Raw genomic sequence first — 22042 nt, 5'->3', positions numbered from 1 at the left:
ACTTAGCACGGCCAGGACACAATTCCTGATTTTCCCCTCAAAGCTCTTCTCTCACCATCTTCCCCACCCCACAGCCACTCACCATGCAACTCAAGCCCAAAGTGTACAAGTCAGCCGGGATTCCCATCTTCCCCTTACCTCTGTATCCAGCCCATGAGCAAATCCCATCAACGCTACCCCTAAAATATATATCAGTCCCGTCCACTCTTCCCCACTTCCTCCATCTCTCTTCCAGCTGGGGCCACTGCCACCTTGCCCCAGGCCTATGCAGAATAGCTCCTTGAGACTCCCCTCCCCACACAGCAGAGATCAGTCATGGCACCCTCTGCCCCAAGTACCCAGAATGCAGTTTCCCCCACCACAGTCCTCTTTGATGCTCAGGTCTTCCCATTCCTTGACTATATAATGCTCACTCCTACCTGAGGCCTTTATGCCACCTGCTCCCCACACCTGGAATATCTTCCCCCAGTTTCTGCATGGCTGACTTCATCTTGTCATTCAGGTCTCGGCTACTTGAGGAGGCGGATGTCCTGACCACCCAATCTGACGTAGACACCCAGTCACCTTTAAGCATGTCATCTGCTTTTAATTCTGTGTAGCATTTATTACTTGAGGGTTTTTTACTGATGGCTTGTTTATTGTCTATCTTCCTCCACAAAAACGTAAGTTTCATGCACACAGGGACCCCACCTGTCTTGTCACCACCAGGACCAGGCCCATAGCAGGTACTCAGTGAGTATCTGTGGATGAATAAATGAGGGCCTGTGGGTGGATTTCATAAGCATATCTTTGAGATTGATTAGGCTGTTAAGTGTCCAGGAACTTGCAGAATGTTTTAGAGATTATCTCTCAGACTATTGTATTCATTCTTATGTGGGCTAAATAAATCTGTTCACAGCAGGTGCCTCTATCTGACCTTACCCTGGTCCCCACAGGCTTCTTCCAGAAGAGCACAAAGGGTTAGGTGCCATAAGAGCTCATAGAATATTCATCCAGATGCCTTCAAGGGAAACAGGAAAATATACAGTGAATAATACTGATGTTATATGTGCTTCAAGATCAGTCCCCCTCGACAGGCATTAGTATTCTAGTTCCCTCAGCCCCGGGCATTTCTTGGTAAGAAATATTCAGTGATCCCTAAGAACACATGAGGTCCTCCCCACAACCTTATGGAGATACAGTCAAGGCACGGTAGAAGGCAGCTGCAAAGCTCATGGTGTCAGAGAAATGGGAGAGGCCTTCCCACAACCCCAGGTTCTGAGCAGAGCAGGCAGCTAGGACAGGGCAGGCAGACCTGGAAACACCAAAGGAAGGGGCAGCCATGGTGTAGAATCTCAGCCTGGGGCTGTTCCTGAGAGCAGACAGCCCAGCCCCGCCCCAGGAGTGGCCCGTTGTATTTGTATGCACAGGGACAAAAGCATTTTAGGATTTGTCTCAAGGCTCAGCCTGACTGGGCCCCGGCTCACCTCCTCACCCTTAGTTGTCTGCCCTCTTGTTCCCTGACCCCAACCCCTCAACGACCATTTTCCCTTACTTCTGGGACTGTTTTTTATTGCTGTGTGATATTTTGACACATGTATACGACATGTAATGATCATACCAGTAACGGAGATATCCATCTCCTCAAACATTTTTCTTTTGTGTTGAGAAATTACAATTCTTCTAGCTATTTTGAAATATACAATAAATTATTGTTAACTATAGTCACCCTACTGCGCTGTCAAATACTAGAACCTACTCTTTCTATTTAACCATGTTTTTGTACCTATTAACTAATCTCTCTTCATCCCTACTCTCCCTTCTTCACTTTCCAGCTTCTGGTAACCACCATTCTACTCTGTCTCCATGAGATCCACTTTTTATAGCTTCCACATATGAGAACATACAATATTTGTCTTTCTGTGCCTGGCTTATTTCACTCAACATAATGACCTTCAGTTCATTCATGTTGCTGCAAATGACAGGATCTCATTCTTTTTATGGCTGAATAGTATTCCACTGTGTATATATACCACATTTTCTTTACCCATTCATCCACTGATGGACACTTAGTTTGAGTCCATGTCTTGACTGCTGTGAATAATTCTGCAATAAACATGGGAGTGCAGATATCTCTTTGATATACTGATTTCTTTTCTTTTGTATATATACCCAGTAGTGGGATTGCTGGAATATATGGTAGCTCTATTTTTAGTTTTTTGAGGACCCTCCATGCTATTCTCCATAGTGGCTTTACTAATTTAGATTCCCACCAACAGTGTAGAAGTGTTTCCCTTTCTCTGTAGCCTCACTAGCATCCATTAATTTTTGTCTTTTTGATAGTAGCCATTCCAGCGGGGGTGAGATGGTATCACATTGTGATTGTCATTTGCATGTCCCTGATGATTAGTGATGTTGAGCACTTTTACCTATACCTGTTGGCCATTTGTATGTTGTCTTTTTAGAAATGCCTGTTCAGCTCTATTGCCTATTACTTAATCAGATTGGGTTGATTTTGTTGTTTTTGTTTGTTTGTTTTTTGCTATTGAGTTTTTTGAGTCCCTTATTTATTCTGGTTATTAAGCCCTTGTCAGATGGATACTTTGCAAATATTTTCTCCCATTCTGTAGGTTGTCTTTTCACTTTGTTGATGCCCTCCTGTGCAGAAGCTTTTTCACTTGGTGTAATTCCATTTGTCTATTTCTGCTTTTGTTGCCTGTGCTTTTGCAATTTTACCCAAAAAATCTTTGCCCAGACCAATGTCCTGTAGTGTTTCCCCAATGTTTTCTTCCAGTTCTTTCATTGTCTCAGGTCTTCCCTCTAATTCTTTAATCCATTTTGAGTTGATTTCTGTATATGGTGGAAGATGAGGCTCTGTTTTATTCTATGTATAGATTATTCTGGGACTTCTGCATGAGCTGTTTCATCTACTTCAATTGCCTCCTCCTCCTGTCTTCAGGCAAATACTTGCTGGTCCTTCAGCTGTTCAATTAAATATTACCTCATTCTTTTGATACCATTTACTCAACAAGTATTTATTGTGTGCCTATTATTTACGGGGTTGCCAGGAGCTTTTCTGCGTTTTGGAGAAAATGGCAGTGATCAAAATAGACAAAATCCTGCCTCCATGAGCATGCATGGCAGTGGAGGATGAACAAATAAATATGTGATGATGCATAATGGCAATAAATATTGTGAAGAATAAGGTAGAAGAGGACAGCAGAAAAGGTGGGGTGCTTTTTGTAGGAGTAAACAGATAAGGCTTCTAGGAATACAGGTGGCAATGGAAGTGGCATTTGAGCAGAGACCTGAATAGCATTAGAGCATGAGGCATGCAGGTGTCTGGAGAAGGGAACTCGGGCAGGGCAGAGGATGAGCGCAGAGGCCCTGGACATGGGCTTGGTGGGCAGGAAGAGCATGGAAGCTATGTGGCTGGAGCAAAAAAATCAGGTGGGCAGGAGTACTGGAGGTCACGGTGAGGAGTTCGGGTTTTGTTCTGACTGACTGATGGAAACCACTGGAGAGTGAGAGCCGGGGAGTGGCATGGCCTGAATCACCTCCTCCATGAAGCCCCCCTGGCTCCCAAGGTGTGTGCCTACATGGTGCCCTCTCTTCCCCTCGTATCTCACCTCTCAGCACTGAAATCCGCCTCTGTCTGCTCCCCATCTGTGTGCTCACAAGGGCAAGGGCTGTGCCTCATTCACCGTCACCCTCAGGGTGCCCTGCAGAGAGTCGGTATGCGGTAAATGTGTGTCCAAAGAGTGAGCCCGCGAGCCGCCTAGACCAGCATCGCCGCCCCCGGCCTGGGGCGCGGGGCCTCGCGTGGGTTCGCCAGCGGCGTCCGCGTGCATGCGCGCACCCGCGCGGCGACCGTATAACAGGCATCAGCCTTTCTGTTTTAAAGCAGATCGACCCATCTGAGCAAAAGACTCTGGCCAATCTACCGTGGATTGTGGAGCCGGGCCAAGAAGCCAAGAGGGGCATTAATACCAAGTATGAAACCACGATTTTCTGATACTCGCCGTCCTCCTGTCCTCGCGGTGCCTTGCTCGCCAAGCAGTCCCGGAGCAGGCTTTCCTTCGCGCCTCCGCGTCCACCCAGCCCAGGAGGAAGACTGCTCTGAGCGTGCGGCCTTGTTACGGGCGAAAGGCCACTGGCCATTCCTGGGGAAGTTCTTTCTGCACCAGTGACGGAAAACGCAAGACTTTCCGGTTGCAACCCCCGAGAGGCGTGAGTTGAGATGGGTTTTCCCTGATGCTCCCGACTCCCCTCCCCACCACCTCCCAAGGTATTTCTGATGACTCCGCCCCAGTACGTGCTTTGCTTCATTTGGGGATAATACCTTTTCTTAAAAAAAAAAAAAAAAAAAAAAAAAGTACAGGGGATCTCTAATACTGCCTAAAAGTATGTTTTCACTGTCAGCAGTCTTAAGGGTGAAATCAGAGCAGCACTACCCCTCCCACCTCCAAAGCATCTGTAAAATCATTCTATCATTGAGTATCATTTAATGCAAAAGGACAAAAACAACTCCCGTGATATGATTGCCAGGAGATTCTGTTTCCCGATTTCTATATTTGTGGATTTTATATGTAATCAACTATGTCAGAGAAAGAAAACCTTTCAACTGAATGATTGGTTCAAAAGGAAAGAATGATTTAAAACAGAGGAATTTATTATGCACAGCAAAATGTGTCTTGTATTAAATATTTTTATTATAAGAATGTTTCATTAATGCATTGATAAGAAAACTAGGTTAGTTGTGAGGGATGTTTCTGGTTTCATTTCAAATAATTAAATTTCTACTGCTACTACCAAGAGGACTGGCTCAGTGGTGGCAAAATAGTGGTGATGCTCCCTAGAGCAGGAGGCCCGAAAGTGCTGAGGCAGCCATCAGCCTGCCAAGATTGTTTTTTTAATCTTCACAGTGTTTTAAAGAACATGTTAACAAAAAAAAATCTAGTGCTCCTGCTGTCAAGATTTCTGTCATGGAAACCTTGTTTGAGAAAGGTGTTAATAAAATTCTATTGCAAAAATTTCTTTTTCTAGAAAAAATAAATACAAAAAAAAGAAGAAATTCCAAAGTAATAAAACTTTTCTTGAGACAAACAAAAAACAAGTTTGCTTACTATTTGATTAAATAAAATTTACTTACATTTCTTTAAGGTATTTTAATTTTTTAATGTCTCTGTGGAGTATTTGTATGATACCATAATGTATATTTATGTAGAATCAAATTATATAAACAGTACCAATATCATTATAGAAAAAAATAACATTTTAATGTATATTGTTCTAACAATCATATTGTGAATCATTTTGAAGTTCATTATAGCGATATTGATAAATTGTGGAATTGTCTTAATGTTTTTTTATTAACTGATATTATTTTAAACCTAATGATCAGTTACATTCATCAGTTGGTGAGTTTTGAAGAATAACTACATTTTATTTCAAACTAACAAATGTATATGGTTTTAGTTCAGTGTTGAAGAATTTTAATACAATATTAAATTACTTGAACTGAACAGTTCCTTGTATATATTTTGCCTATTCACTGTTGATATGTATGTAGCAAAATGAGAGTTAAATAACACTAAAATATGGTACCAGGAGGCAATTGTATAGGAGCAAAGTCAATAGGAGCTTTGCTGAAACAGAAGCATATGTGTAAATAAGCTTGGGCTTCCAGTTATAAATTTTGTAATTTTTGTCATTATTTATATCCTATAAAAAAAAGCACACAAAAATAAAACAGAAGTTGTACAGCAGTGGTGCTTGGCATCGTTCTGTGAGCACCTTCCCCACTCCCATTTAGGAGCAGAACCAAAGGCCCAGACTTCTCAGCATCTACAACTAAAGGGACTTTTTTAATTGGCAAAATTGTTAAGAAAAGTTGCATAGTTCCAAGTTCAACCAGTCTGAGAAAGATACACAGGCCTCTGAAACTTTAATTTCAGCCCTAAGCCCCCACTGCCTTCTTTTAAATATTAAAGCAGACTGTACGGAGGAATTGTCAAGACAGGCATCTCTAAAAGAGAAAGGATCACCAAACTGGATCACTGTTAGCACAGCATCGATGGTATGTTTGGAAAAACATTATCTACATGGTCATCAGTCCTCTCATTTTTTCCTACACACACAGCAGCCCCAGAGACCAGTGCAGGGCAGGAAAAAGGAAGGACTAGGCCTACAGGGGGCAGACGAGAGTTGGCCCATGCATTGATGAAGAGATTTGCAGCTGATTTTCTTCAAGGGAAAATTTGACACATTGATAACTTCAATAACCATGGGCGGGGGCGGGGGTCATTGAATGCTAACATTACTCAAAAAAGGACTTGAATTCAATTATTCCATTTAATTATTTCCTATTAAATTGTATTCTATGACAAATTTGAGTGAATGAACCCTATGAAAATTATTCCTAGTTAGTTCATTAATAAGTCATGGAAATGATTTTTCTCAAGACACACAAGATTTTCTCAAGTTGGAATACTTGGGAATATTGCTGGTTCAATGTTTGGATAAGATGGAGCAGAAGACAGGCTTGGATAAAGGAACACGTGACCAAATCCTCAAAAATCAATAAAAATTCACACCTGGATTCAAGGTAGCATCATTCCTAATTATTTCTGAAAAGAAATGAAAATTTGATAAGTGGTCTAGCCTCAAGAGAATTAGAATATAATGGCCGTTTTCAGGAAATCTGTAGGAAGAAGACTTAAAAAAAATGAATAAATTTCTAAGTTCTCTTTTTAGATAGGCTAGTCGATCTGAAGGTTCGAAACATTTTTTGAAATAAAGTTGGGTGACTAGCCAACACAGCCAGCGCAGAGCCTACATGCAGCAAGGCCCTACTGAGCCACCCATGCTCCAGTCCTTTCTCCCCAACAGTCAGCCAGGCAGCCCCACATTTACTGCTGTCCGTGCCTCTAGGCAAATGGACACAAGCATCTGCCTGCCCCACCAACAGAGTCCTGCTTCCCGCAGAAACCAGTTCCAAAGCAGGCAGAGATGGTGCTTTGAACTTGCTCAGGCCTTTTGACCGTCACCGTGCTGCATATTGTGACTCCATTAGTAGCTAGGAGGTGGAACTTATTTTTGTGGTTGAAATAACCCTGAGACCTTGGTGCCAACCAGGGGAATGCCACCTCCACTTAACTGTTTCTGTCTTCAGCTCAAGTCAGTCTACTTATTGAGAACTCACTCTGTGCTTAGCATGGCGTCAGTTTCCTTAGAGTTGCTTCTGCAAAGGTGATCATTCTACAGCCAACATATTGCACTCAGTGTGCAACTCATCAAAAATCATAGCTACAAATTATTATTAAAACAGTTATTGTTTTTCTCTCCAAAACCTCAGAGACCTATATTTGGGGGGGGGGGGGGGGGGAAGCTGCATGGGCATTTAATTTTCCAAGAGTAGTTAACGACCAGTGATGTGAAGACTTACACATCAGGCTGAAATAAGAGATCCTTATTTGTCATCTCCAACGGGGTCACCCGGCGGAAGGTGGCGACTGCAGCCACGGAGGTTTAATCAGGGCTCCTAACTTGGTTCAGACAGTGGAGGAGTGCAGGTATCAGAGTACAGACAAGCTAATGGGCACATTCCAAGCCCCGCTATTTAGGACATCTTGAAGTTCTGTCTAATCACCACAGTAAGAGCAAGAGATGGAGTCAGATTTTACAACCAAAGCCAGCTCACGATGTGGTAATAAAAACCATTCAAAGCAATTCATATTCAATACCCAATTTAATTGTCCTCTGGATGTCGCAGTGCCTCAATCAAGCATCCCAACAGCTGCTCCCCAGGGAGCCTGCCTGCCTGCAGCCCTCCCTCTCAAGTGGCAGTAAGACACGTGGGAAGTCAAGAGGCCCCCAAGTAAGAGGCAGCATCAGCTGTTTTCTGACATTTGAAAGGCGGATTTCTCTCTGATTCTCAAAAGTGCATGCTCAGTTTTCTGAGAGGAAAAAAAACAATGCCAGTGTGCTGTGTTGAGTCAGGGGAGACTGAGAAAGACGAAAGGTGCAAGTGGATTCTGGAATCCCATTTTAGTAGGCCGTTTCTGGGGTGTGGCTTTGAGCAGGTTGCAAACTCACATGCCTTCCAAGCCATATAGGTGACATGGGTGAGTGGGGTGGGAACTGTGACTCATCTCAGGGGCAACCGCTGCTGAGTTCCAGATGGTTGTTGCCAGGCAGAAAAGTCCACAGATTTTCTAATAAATCTGGATTTTTATGCAAAATCATTGGGTTTTGAAGTGTTGGCAGCAAACTCTGTTTTAAAAAATAAGTGTGAGCCACACAGAACTCATCTGTGGGCTGGGTGTGGTCTATGCATCACTTGTTTGTGAACTCGTTTAGTAGCTTTATGACTTTCTGAGATTCTACGAAGCTTCAGCAACCTCACAGCTAGATACCCAGTTACTCATCAGGAAAACAGAGTGTTTGTGGCTGGGGTGAGTGGGTAGAGGAGGCAGAGATTCAGGGGTCGGTGACATTTGTTGAATTGCTGTTATTCACCAGGTTTGTTTTGGGGAGTATCAGTTAGGAATTGAACTAAAGGACTAGTAGCAAAGACCAGCAATAACAATGTCTTAAACGAGGTAGGAGTTGAATTTTCCCTCATGTAACATGAACTTCAGAGATAGGCAGTACAGAGCTGGAATTGTAGCTTTATAATATCATTGAAATCTCAAGATCCTTCTGTATTTCTACTCTGCCATCCTTTGGAAGTGGCTTTTAGCCTCAAGAATGCCTCATTGTCACAAAATGGCTGCTGGAGCATCCTCCAGCACACACATATTCCAGGCATTAGAAAAGATGGTAAGGACCATAGGATGGAAGCATCGTCTAGCTGAATAAGGCAAACTTTTAAGAGCTTTCCTGGAAGCTCCACCCCACAACTTCTGCGTACAGCTCATTGGCTACCCCTACAGAGGAGGATGGAAAATGTGACTGCAATCGTTAGTTTTAGCTGAGCACACTGCAGCCCCCAACAATGCAGGGGTTGTTAGTGAGGAAAAGGAGGAGATTGGATATTGTGGTGGTCACTGGCAGTGTCTACTACAGTGGGAATCATCACAGTAATAGCTAAAAGGCAAACACAAGCACACACAGGTGAGACATTTGAACAGAGAAAGCAGTGCCTGTAAGAGGGATTGATGATAATCCTGACAGAGTTGCTCTATAAATTAGCCACCAAACCTGAGCAGGAAAGATCCCCACAGCTGTGTTAATATGCACACCAAACATCTGTGCTGCCCAGCAGGCTCCCGAGAATGTTATGGGCAGAGCAGGCACAAAGAGGCATGCTGCATCAGCAGATATCGCAGCACCATGGGTGATGCTAAAGGAGGAGACTGGCAATGACTTGGTTGGGCATCAGGGGTGAGAGTAGAGGGCACTGGCTCTCGACCTCCACTGCACACTGGAATCACCCGGGGAAATTTAAAGGCTCCCTAGGAAGTGAATCCTTGAGGAGATGAACCCATTTGCTGAAGTCACACAGCTGAAAAGTTAGTGTAGTTAGGGTTGAACTTAGATCCACTTGACAGCCAAAGCCACACATATACCACCACACTCCCAACCTACTGGCCCCAGCAACAAGCCCAGGGTCTTTTCTCCCCTCGTTCCCAGTCCTCCTTACCACTTGATGGGTGTATGCATTGCCCAAAGAGAATCAAATTTGGGATAGTTCAGAAGAAAGCAGGGACAGCTTTCCTGCTAAGCAGTGTCTTGTCTCCTAAAAGCCAATGGCCATAAGGAGAAGGAGGTGGTAGAGGAGGGTGCCTGGAGCAAGGTGTCTGCCATGGAGCAGAAGCAGCAGGGTTCTAATTTGTAAATCATGGAGATTTGGGCAGTACAGGAATGGGGGTTTGTAACTGGGACAAAAGATAATTATGCTGTTTATTGAGATCCATGTCAGATTCTTGACATATTTTTCTAAGCCCCACAAAAGCCTTGTACATTAGGCTCCCTATTTGACAAATCAGGAAAGTGAGGCTCTAAGGGGCTGCATCTTTTCAAATGAAAGGAAAAGGAGAAGGGGGGAGATGAAATCAAGATGGCAGAAGAAAGCACACAGATCCACTAACCCAAGCCTGCCACTAATCTGAAATGAATCCCTTAAGAGTTTCAAAGTAGAAACAGGCTTCTCCAAAGGGAAGGCAACAGTAGCTCTGCTACCGTCCCTGCTCAATGCCTGAATCATCCGAGAATTGAGAGCAGGTTGGGCAGTGGCCAGGTGCTGGCAAATCCAATTCATTCCAACCCACCTCTCCTGTCCATTGCCTTCTATCAGAATGTTCCTGCTGCTTTTTCCAAAGAGCAATCTCTACAGGCACAGATACAAGTTAATCCGACTACCAAAAGTAGAAGCTCCTTGGGAGCAGACAGCATCTGGTGTCTTCTCTGAGAGCTTAGTAGCGATGTATCTGTCCTGATGCAAGTGGGTAATGAATGAAATGCAGAACTGAAGTGATGCTCTTGGACCCTCCAGCCCAGGGGCTTCAATGAGAAGGTACAGGGAGTGTTACCCAGTGGAGACAGAAGGCCGTGGACCAGAACCCAGCTCCACCACTTTGCTGTGGGGCCCTGGAAACCTAACCTCTCTGCATCTGTTTCCACACCTATGAAAGAGAGCTAACACCTTGCAGCACTGTTATGATTCAGTTAAATAATGTATGGAAAGTGCCCAGCCTGTGGGCTTGGCACAAAAAAGGCCCTTAAAAAATAGTGGCTCCCTTCCTTCCTTCCTTCTAAAAGACTTGGTGTGTCTCCAGAGGTTAATTGACAGAGAGTAGGGCAATAAGCCCAAGGTGAAGGGCTTAGTGAAGGGCCCACTGCTAATTGAAGGTGAATATAAGAACGTCTCCAAAACCATCACATAAGCTAATGGATGACCTTCCCTAGCTAGTGAAACCAAGCCTTATGACCCCTAGGCTGATGTCATCTGCCGCTAAACCTAGGAGTATTCTACTTCCATTTGTAACTGACAGGCGACTTACAAGCCTAAGAGTCTTGGCCTGTCTATAAAGAATGGCAGATTTGGATTCTAGCCCTGGCTTTGTCACCAATTAGCTGCTGGGGTTTAGTTCTTCCTCTAAAAACTGAAGCTGCAGTCTGCAGATCCACTCAACTCCTGTGAAGATAAATGAGAGTTGGGCAGTGATAAACATTTGATTGAATGTGCACGTGTGCTCCCGCTCCTCAGAACAGCCACCTCAGTACTGAGCAGGAGTCTCCACTCACGTGCTCAGTGTTTTCCAGTTTGATCAGTTGCTCTGAACCCCCAGACGCAAACTCAGGCCCAAACTCCGGCCTCAACCACCCTCTCTAGTTACATATTCCAGCCCTGGGTGATGGAAATTACAGAGGCAGATTTTTCTATTCATTTCTCTGTGATAAGGAACATTGCCAGTGCTGAGGGACTGACCTCATAAATGAATTTACAGTGAACACCAGCGACTTGTTTTCCTGAATCTTAATTGAAATGAGAATTTCCCAAGTTCTGGTTTTCTCACATCACTTGACTCAGGAGCAAGTCCTTGTTGGTGCCAGATGACTTCAAAGGCCTGGTCTCTGCTGCGTCTCAAATGCGACCGACCCCCTTCTTCTGCCCCTCTCATGTGAGCATACACAGTAATTCTGTAGTTAAACTCATAGCCCAAGAGCAGTGGATTTTCTAATTCAGGCGTTTTAGTAACTGTATAGGATATCCATGGTCCTAAGGGGAGTGGTTATGAGCAAGGAATGTGTTCCAGTGACAATCTTCAGAGACTAAGAATTATTAGAAAATCATTTTCTCCTTCGCTAAAGGTCAATGAGTAAATTATAATATAAAACGTTTGTGGAATAATAGATGGCCATACTTGCTGACTTAAACACTCCAGGGATATGTTTATTCATTTTATATAATTTGGTAGCAAACCTCTTTTATCCAAGTAAAGTTTTTCTTCCCTTAATGATGTTTCACAGAAAAAGGCCAAACTAAAACGGCAAGATAAAATGCTGGTGATATGCTACAGCTGCATTTGACAGTCTCATGATATCCTCATGGAAGGGGAGAACGTAGACTGTGTTATGAACATGTGGGCAGATTCATCCCATGGAACTCCGGAGATGAATTCCAGTCATCCAACACTGAGGCCCTTATTGCAATGCTAGGCTCATGTTAGACTGTACAGTCCTGGCTTTCAAGGAGCTTATGATTTACTGGGGACCTCAATAAGCAAGCAATTCCAAAACAAGAAAAGCCATGACAGAGAAAAGAGAATGCTAGGAGAGGGCAGGGCAGCCCTTCAGCCCTTGAGGGTCATCTCAAAGAATTTGTGAAACATAGGGAGTTAGGGGGAAAAAGAAAATTGGTGAGAGGACAGCATAGAGAAAACAACATACACAAAGCTACAGAAGAGAACTCGGAGCAGGTCCAGGGTTTAAACAGAAGTGTAAACACAATTAAAGTTTAAACAGAGAAGTTTAATGTGACTCAGATGAGTGCGCTGGAAAGATCATGCAGAGGGGCACAACTGGAGGCAGAGATGGCAGCTGGGGCTGTTGCCAGGCAAAGAGGAGGGGGCTCAAATGGCATTGCAGAATGTCCCCTGAGCACTGTCTTAGTGCAGGCAATGAGATAAGTGCTTCACAAGCTTTATCTCATTAAATCCTACAACAATCCGGAGGGAGAAACGGATCCTCATTTTTCAGATAAGACAACTGCTGATACTGTCCTGTTTTCTTATCATCTGTTGTCCCCATGATCTCTCAACAACTAAAATGTATTTATTTATTGCTTCCTCTGCTGCTTAAAACAGTGTGTGGCACGTAGACGCTCAAGGCGTACAGGACAGATAGGTGGGTGTATAAGCAGCCTGCTCAAGGACTGCAGCCAAGAAGACATTAAGTTAAGGGGTCCATGCCTGCTGCATTCACTGTACTTACCACACTAATTTGCAAGTCTTAGTCTCTCTGCTGGTCCTTTTCACTCTCCTGGGCTTATCCCTCATCCCACTGATCTCCAGACTGCCCTGGACTCAGTCTCGGGGCCCCCTGTCTTCTATCTACACCCACTTCACTGCTGATTTCATCTAGTCCTCTGATTTTAAATATCATCAATTCACTGATGACTCTCAGATTTCTACCTCCAGCGTGGCGCTTTCCCATGAACTCCAGAGCCTTGCATCCCGCCTACTCAGCATCCCCACCTGGATGTCTAACGGGCATCTCAAACTTACTGTGTCCGCAGAGCTGCTTTCATTGTCTTCTTCATCTCAGCTGACAGCAACTCTCTTCTTCCAGTTGCTCAGGCTAAAACCTTGCATCATTCTTTTCTTGTCTCTCTCACAACCTTTATCCAATCCATCAGCAAATCCTATTAACTCTTATCTTCAAAATATGTCCAGAATCCAACTTGTCACAAGCTCTGCTGCTGCCACCCTAGTCTGGCCCACCTTCATTTTGTCCGGATAATTACAAAAGCTTCTCACCGGTTCCCCTTTCAATTGATTCCCACTGCCTGGATGATTCATTAAAGCTTAAATCATATCACTCCACTGCTCAAACCTCCTACACTGGCTCCGAGTCAAAAGTGAAGTCCTTACTGTGGCCTAAGAGGCTGCCTCTGGTGCTACCCCAATTCCTTTCTGCCCACCTCTCCTGTTAGACTCCCCACACTCACCCTTCTCCAGCCACATGGGCCACCTGGCTGCTCCCAGAATACACCAACCCATGGAGTCTGCACCTGCTGTACCCTTCAGAATGGTTTCCCGACAGATGCATAGCTCACTTCCTCACATCTTTCAGGTCTGTACAAGTGTCAGCTTCTGAAAGAGCCAGTCCATCTAAAACTGTAACCCCTTCCCCTCCGCTTGTACATACCACTGAACTCACTATAGATTTTACTTATTTACTTTTTCTGTCTCTCCCTGGCCCTTAACTGCTGTAGAGCAAGAATTCTGTTTTGCTCACTCCTGTATTCCCAATACCTACAACAATGCCAGGCACATGGTACATCTCAATATTTATTAAACCAATGCATGAACAAACTAAGTCAATAAATAAATGAATTCTCTTTTTTACAGGATCTTCTTCATGCCAGCCACACCGGGCAGGAACCATCAGAGAGACACAATGAGGAGGCACTCAGAAAATTTTGATAGAATTGAATTTACATATAGCTGATAAAGCCTAGATAGAAAGGTTGATGGATTCAGCTTGAATCTTTGACTTTAGTGGTCTAATCAACAGATAAATGACAAGCAAAGAATGAAACAGTCCAAAAATGTTTTCAAAACAATTTTGTGAATTTTATTTTTACAAAAATTTTTTAAATTCATATTTTAAAATGTATGCCAAGGCAAAAAAAAATCATATAAGCTATATCATAAATACAAGAGAGTTTCAAAACATACAAGAGACATATAATGTAAAAAAAATTTTATATATACAAAGTCCAATGTAATTCCTAATACAAAACAAATACAGCAAGGGAAAATGCTTTAAAAATGCTCATCTGCAAACTACAAAACAAAATCCTCCTCTTGACTAACTGCATGAACTGCCATGAAATTTGCAGCTCCATCATATTAGGTGTCTCTTCTTTCTTCATGTTACTTTGTCTTTCTTCCCATTTTTCTTTTAAGACAGGGTCTTGCTATGTCACCCAGGCTGGACTCCAACTCCAGGGCTCAAGGAATCCTCCTGTCTTAGCCTCCCAAGGAGCTGGGATTACAGGCACGTGCTACCGCACCCGGCTCTTCATTTCTTTTTAAGACAAAGGCCATTCAAGGCTTTTTAAAAAATTGATGTGTGTTGTTATACTTTAACAGTCAGTGACTTTTAATTCCAAAAGGTAATACTTTATGCTCTGAGCTACATGTGAGATGAGCCCCTAAACAGTGTGTACAAATAAAATTATGATTTGGGTATTCTAAGGAGACATACTATTTACAGAAACTCCTTTTGATAAAATTAAGGTTTCACTTTTCACATTTGCTTAAATCACAGTAAGCCTGTAAACTAGCTCCTCGATCCACCACTTAAAAACAAAAGCCTCCTTAACAATGCAAAAGGTTGCATTCACTGTATTTATGGTTCCATCAAAGGCTAAATAGCTTATCTAAAATACATCTGAGTGATCTATTCCCTTACCCTCTCCCCGACCTACCCCACAGTTATACTAATATGCACCAAAAATAAAAACAAGTTATCTGCTATTGACACTAGTAATCATTTGATTTAGTTCCAGTTACAGAAACAAAAAAAAATCTTTGAATTTTGATTATTTTTTCTGGGAACCACGTCGACTATTAATTTATCTCCATTGCCCTTAATAATATATTTCAGAGAAAATGTTTCTTTAGATTTAAGCTTCAACTAAAGTTTCTGATCAGGAGGTCAAAAATAGCAAGTTACTGAGTTTTTTCCCCTGTCAAAAGCAATTTTTCCTGATTAACCCTGGAAATAAGAGAAAGGAAAGAAGGAAGGAAAGGAAGAAGAGAGAAAAGGGAAAGGAAAATAGGTTGTTTGGAAGGTTAATCTTCTAGAGTTACAGTGACTCTTCTGGAACTACGCAGAAAACCAGAGAATTCTCCTGAAATTCACTAAAAGAATGGCATTCACAATGTCATCATTTAAAAGTAAATGGAATTAGATGAAAATTGTTTTACTATTTCACATATCTTAGAAAAATCTTATTAAGACTTATGATTAAAATTGGCCCCAACTCAATACTAACATTTAGCAGTGGAGAAACTGCTTTTTAAAAAAGAAAAAAGTGAGGATTAGGAAAGATCAGGTTCATTCAAGTAAGAAGTTTGACATGTAAGAAACCAGAGGGAGCAGGAATAGTGTCCAACTCAAATACTGACAACTAGAGTCCAGATATGGCACAGGGCTGCCAGCAGCTACAGTGAGAAAAGGGTAGACCAATAAAATCTACTCTTTCCAACATACAAGTTTTACTTCACAAAAAGAACTGCTGAAGGCCAGACCAGTGGCTCACATCTATAATCCCAACAATTTGGGAGGCTGAGGCAGGAGGATTACTTGAGGCCAAGAGTTCAAGACCAGCCTAGGCAAAATAGGGAGACACTGTCTCTACAAGAAAATTTTAAAATTAACTGGGTGTGGTGGCTCGTGCCTGTAGTCTCAGCTACTTGGGAGGCCGAGGCAGGAGGACTGTCTGAATCCAAGAGTTTGAGGCTGCAATGAGGTATGATTATGCCACTGCACTCCAGCCTGGGTGATAGCACAAGACCCTGTCTCCATTAAAAGAGAAGGAGCCTGGCCAGGCACGGTGGCTCACGCCTGTAATCTCAGCACTTTGGGAGGCCAAGGCAGGCAGATGATGAGGTCAAGAGATCAAGACCATCCTGGCCAACATGGTGAAATCCCGTCTCTACTAAAAATACAAAAATTAGCCAGGCGTGGTGGCACACACCTGTAGTACCAGCTACTCGGGAGGCTGAGACAGGAGAATCGCTTGAACCCAGGAGGTAGCGGTTGCAGTGAGCTGAGATCATGCCACCTCACTCCAGCCTGGCAACAGAGTGAGACCCAGTCTCCCAAAAAAAAAAAAAAAATGGGGCCTGCTAAATCCAAGACTCAGTTATTGAGTCTATTAAAGAAAATGCTGCAGACTGTGCACACAGACACAATATTTTTACAGCAAATTTAAAGAGTGCAAAAAAACTCTTAAGATTGTATTTGGGAGAACAATACCCCCTTGGGGTAAGTGTGGTTCAAAAAGCAGACCACTGCTACCCTGAGGCACAGCCTGCATAACAGTAATAAATACAGACAGTATTAAAATACAAATTTCCTCCAAATTCTTCTCATTAATTATGGCAACCATTTTGAATGCATCAAGACAGAATTACCAACAGTACAACAAGGTATGTATTCACATTTTCATTTGCATCTTAAGGACAAACTGTTAATGATGATCATGAAAAACAAGATTAAAGGTATGTTCATTTGGGAAAAAGCTACATTAATATTATTCATCCAACCACAAACACTTTTGTAATGAATGCAATACTGCAAAACAATTCAGAGCTTTATAAAAAGTTGATATCAGAGTTTCATTAGAATTTTTTTCCAATTCAAAATTTTTAAAAGTTCAACTACATTAATGCTTAACTATTTTATTCTAAAGTCTGTAAAATATATAAAATACCAAGATTATCCACAGTCACATATGTTTTGAAGTCAGGGGACACATGTATTTTCTTAAGATTGGTTCCATTTGTGTAGAAGGTCTGTGAGGATTCCCCAGTGACAACGTTCCACCACTGTTCAGAGAAAAATAAAATTCTCATTAGATTGATAATTACACTGTGTGACAATTCATAGCGCCAGCAGATCCTCTGCCCTATGTCCTCCCCGCAACCAAACTCAAAGCAAACAGGAGGAAAATGTCTTGGATTTAATGCTGAATATACTGTTCAACCATGTCAGCCTTTTCCTGATGAACACTAGTGATGGCCTCACTGCTCCACCTACACCTAACTCCAACTGTGAGTCGTGCTGGAGAAACACACAGCCTGCTTGAGAGCTGCAGACAGGAAGCTACAGAGTCCATTACGGCAGTGGCCAGACTCAACTCTCTTGTCTGCATGTCCTTCTTGGGAGAATGGGCAGAAGATTGCCCCTCTCTTCACTCAAATGCCCCTTTGCAGGTACAGACTGGTATGCTGACAGAGACCCAAACTATTCATAATATGAGCTACAGGAAACAATGTTCTCTCCACTGAATCTTCCCTTTCCCCAGGTGTGATGCAAAAGCCCTTGACCAAGTTTCTTTATAAAATAATCTACATTATTTATTTACTAAGCAAACACTGAACATCTCAAACATAGCAAGGGCTCTAGCCAAGTCCTTCCTTTCCTTCCCAATCATTGAATTTGCTAATAATATTTATATTCATTTAAAAATTAGAATCATAAAGTTTATCCATCAATGTCACAGCTAAAATGGGGGCAAGAGACAATACACGTAAACTTCTTCTGAAAAGGCCTCAAGCTCACCATGATCCTGAGTATTATGAACACAACAATAGTCTCACCCACCTTTGTGCCTATGGCAGTACCTAGCATTCTGTCTTTCCCATGTGAGTGGGTCACGTATGCATGTTCACTATTAGTAACTGCTAAAAGTATACCCAATGGACTTTGGTAAACCTCACTGAAGCAGCATGCACTAACTTGGGATTTTCCAGAACTCACAAGTTTGCTTTATAAAATAACAATGTAATCAAGCACATTCCACCAACCTGAGATTCATTTGTTTTCAGTCACTAAGGCCCTCAGTGATCACTTAGTTCAACTACCCAAAAAATGTACACCACCAAGAGCAAATCCTGACTGTGGACTTTGGGTGGTAATGATGTGTCAATGTGGATCCATCAATTCTAACAAATGCACATATCTGGAGGGGGGATGTTCATAATGGGAGAGGCTATGTATTTGTGGGGGAAAGAGGTATATGGGAAATCTCTGAAATGAGTTAGGCATTATCATTACATCAATTTTACAGATAAGAAAATCAAGGCACAGAAGTTAAACAATCTTGTGCAAAGTCACAAAGCTAATGAGTGGCAGAGCCAGGCTTTGAACTCAGGCAGCCTATCTCAAGGCCAAAGCCCACTCTCCCAACCATTACACTCTGCTGCCAACAAGTCATGGCACACCATCATTTATCACTATGCATTCCATACTTCAGATCAGCTTTCCCTTCATGTGCACGAATTATTGTGAATTTCTTGTCATTCAGTATGTACTCTGTGGCATAATGCAGGCAAACAACTAAATTATTTTTTCACTTAGGAATAATTTGGAAGTTAAGAACTTTTTAGCTTCTGGATATCTTCTTTATCTTACTGGCATTCAATTTATACAGCTTGGATTCTAAAGTAAACAGGCTCAAAAGGCCTATTTTCTTGGACACTACAGCAGCTGTTCCTTTTTACTTTTAATTTGCTCTGTGCTTTTGGATAGTCTCATTATCATGCTGGGTAGATGCAGGCTGGGTTATATCATAATCAGTTGAATAAGCTAGTAATCAAACCAGAAAGCAAAGGCAGCCTGATTGTCATTTAAATATACAAACTAAATATATAGGCTAGAAGTTCTTTCACCCTTAAGACATAACATCTATAGTATGTAAACCTATTCTGCTGCTTTATTTCAAGGTTCCCCAAGAATTCTGAAAATATGATTACTGATCTTTTTAACATCTTATAAGCCAGACTCTCAATTATGTAATGGCATTCTGTGGAAGTCAGAGAATCAAATGATGTGGTCTCTAGAAACTTGGTGTCAAAGCTGAGCAGTTAAATTTTTCAGCAGCTAATATAGCCAAAGACTCCCAGGCTTCCAACACAGACAGCAATGACTCTCTTCTAAGCATTATCCCCAGAGCAGACTGAGTTCCAGTTTATCTTTACACTGAAGAAGAACAATTGGTGGTCATTTCTCAGGATCTCCTAATAACTGAATAAAGATGTAGGTTAATGCAACATTTTGTAAACAGAATTGTGTTTTCAATGAAACCTTGTTAAGGGATAATACACATCCTTTCTTTTTTAAAAAAATTTTATTGATATATAATAGCTGTACATATTTTAGGGGTACATGTGATACAATGTGTAATGATCAAATTAGGATAATTGGGATATCCATCACCTTAAACATTTATCTTTTCTTTGTGTTGGGAACATTATAATTCTTCTTGCTATTTTGAAATATACATTGTTAACTATAATTTCCCTACTGTACTATCAAATACTAGAAATTACTCCTTTTGTTTATCTGTATTTTTGTACCCCTTAGTACAACCTTTCATAAAGCTAAAAACTGTCCTCTAATTTATCTTTTTTATAAGCTAGATTCTTATGGTGGTAAAATTGTAGCTGTGTGGGTCTCATGTAACCAAAACACCAGTCATTCAAATATTTCCAAACAGTTATCCTGCCTTAGACAATTAATGAGAATCATCTCCTACACTTAAATGTTTTCAGCAAGAAATAACAGTATCATAACATCTTATTAGGAATCAATTTTAAATGAAAAAGCTTCCAGAATGTCCAAGTGATCAGCCCAATATAGAGGAGTCCCCAGTCCCCTGGCCATGGACCGGTACTGGTCTGTGGCCTTCTAGGAACCCATCCGCAGGGCATTACCACCTGAGCTTCGCCTCCTGACAGGTCAGCGGTGGCATTAGTTTCTCATAGGAGCAGGAGCCCTACTGTGAACTGCACATGCGAGGGATCTAGCTTGCACACTCCTTACGAGAATCTAATGCTGATGATCTGAGGTGGAACAGTTTAATCCTGAAACCACTGCCCGCCCCCGGCTTCCCACCACCACCCCATCTGTGGAAAAACTGTCTTCCAAGGAAACCAGTCCCTAGTGCCAAAAAGGTTGGGGACCGCTGATATAGAGTATCATCTTCCACCACTTTTATAAGTAAGCCACTATTCAAAAGATTCACTTCAAGCATTCATTCCCCTCTAGGTGAAGCCTCTGCTAACTCTCTGAGGTTGGTCTGTTCACTCCTCTCCTCTGTGCTTCCACCTGCTCATGAAAACATGTCCCAGATCCCTTCTAAACTTTAGGGACTTTATTGGTTTACCACCTGCTTCCCCCATAGACTGTAAGCTGCTGAAAGGCAGGAACCAAGCCATAAACATTGTGTCACACAGCAGTAGCTTAGCACACACTGGACATTCAACACAGTCTTTTTGAGTGGATACATAAAAGATGCATCAAAAAAACACCAAAAATATGACCTTGAAGCACCACAACACATTCAAATTGTGGCCTCAATCACTAGTAAGTTTTAAAAAGCCAATTTGCTAGAGAAAACAGAGGCAGAGACCTGGGTTTGAGTCCTGGCTTTTCTATTTACTAATTATGTAACTTTATTTTTGTTTGTTTGTTTTTGAGACAGTCTCGCTCTGTTGCCCAGGCTGGACTACAGTGGTGCGATCTTAGCTTACTGCAACCTCTACTCCCCCGGGGTTCAAGTGAGTCTCATGTCTCAGCCTCCCAAGTAGCTGGGACTACAGATGCCCGCCACAAAACCCAGCTAATTTCTCTATTTTTAGCAGAGACAGAGTTTTGCCATTTTGGCCAGGCTGGTCTTCAACTTCTGACCTCAAGTGATCTGCCTGCCTTGGCCTCCCAAAGTGCTGAGATTACAGGTGTGAATCACCACACCCGGCACTAATCATGTAACTTTAAGAAAGTTATAACCTCCATAGAAAATCATTTTCCTCACATGCAAACTAAGAATGAAATTTAAGCCTCACAAAGCTGGCTAGTAAGATGAGGGAAGTGAAGTGTTTTGTAAACTATAAAGCAATATACTGCTGCCATTATTACTGAAGAAATTTCAAAAATATGTTTTTTTAAAGATTTTCAACCAACATAGTTAATTGTGAATGACATGGAAAACAGAACTAAGTTAAACACCCAACTTGCTAGTCATTCTAATGCCCCAAGTTTAGTATGGGGCAGTATGACAGCTCTGGACTGAGGGCATCCCTGATACTGTCACCGAAGCTTCCCCAAGATCTGAAGAAAGTAGTCCTGTGGATCTGTTTCATCACTACAAAATGGAGATAACGGTAACTACCTTTTTTTTTCTTTTTTCCGTTTTAATTAATTAATTAATTAATTATTGAGACAGAGTTTTGCTCTTGTTGCCTAGGCTGGAGTGCAATGGCATGATCTCGGCTCACTGTAACCTCTGCTTCCCAGGTTCAAGTGATTCTCCTGCCTCAGCCTCCCAAGTAGCTAGGACTGCAGGCGTGCGCCACCACACCTGGCTAATTTTTGTATTTTTAGTAGAGATGGGGTTTCGCCATGTTGGCCAGGCTGGTCTCGAACTCCTGACCTCAGGTGATCTGCCTGCCTCGGCCTCCCAAAGTGCTGGGATTACAGGCGTGAGCCACCGCGCCTGGCTTTTAATGATTTTTTAAAGTTTTTTCTGGTTCTTTTTTGTTCTCAATATTTTTTTCTGTTCTTTTTTTAGTTACCAAACTCATTTTACTGCCAGATT

At 42.2% G+C, this 22042-nt stretch overlaps 2 protein-coding genes across 16 annotated transcripts in view; one reads left to right on the top strand and one right to left on the bottom strand.

Annotated features, from left to right (window-relative positions):
- The window catches only part of ANKS1B (ankyrin repeat and sterile alpha motif domain containing 1B), a 1279773-nt gene extending 1265546 nt beyond the window's left edge, over positions 1-14227 (top strand). For 4 of the 13 annotated variants that reach the window (XM_037987376.2, XM_037987367.2, XM_073021028.1 and 1 more), the window contains one exon: positions 3887-5747. In XM_037987376.2, the coding sequence (XP_037843304.1) occupies positions 3887-3994 (108 nt within the window). In that variant the 3' untranslated portion in view covers positions 3995-5747. Of the gene's footprint in view, positions 1-3867; positions 5748-14057 lie in introns of those variants that run through there. The other 9 variants (XM_008004354.3, XM_037987359.2, XM_073021027.1 and 6 more) reach the window with 4 other exon arrangements.
- A 33-nt stretch (positions 14228-14260) lies between these two features.
- Positions 14261-22042, bottom strand: part of APAF1 (apoptotic peptidase activating factor 1) — an 86186-nt gene continuing 78404 nt past the window's right edge. For 2 of the 3 annotated variants that reach the window (XM_073021025.1, XM_008004349.3), the window contains one exon: positions 16973-17270. In XM_073021025.1, the coding sequence (XP_072877126.1) occupies positions 17209-17270 (62 nt within the window). In that variant the 3' untranslated portion in view covers positions 16973-17208. Of the gene's footprint in view, positions 17271-22042 lie in introns of all 3 variants that reach the window. The other variant, XM_008004350.3, reaches the window with a different exon arrangement.

Source organism: Chlorocebus sabaeus, chromosome 11, assembly GCF_047675955.1.
Source record: "Chlorocebus sabaeus isolate Y175 chromosome 11, mChlSab1.0.hap1, whole genome shotgun sequence".
In the NCBI taxonomy this organism is placed as follows: Eukaryota; Metazoa; Chordata; class Mammalia; order Primates; family Cercopithecidae; genus Chlorocebus; species Chlorocebus sabaeus.
Note: the sequence above shows the minus strand (reverse complement) of the source record. Positions and strands in the feature narration are given on the sequence as shown.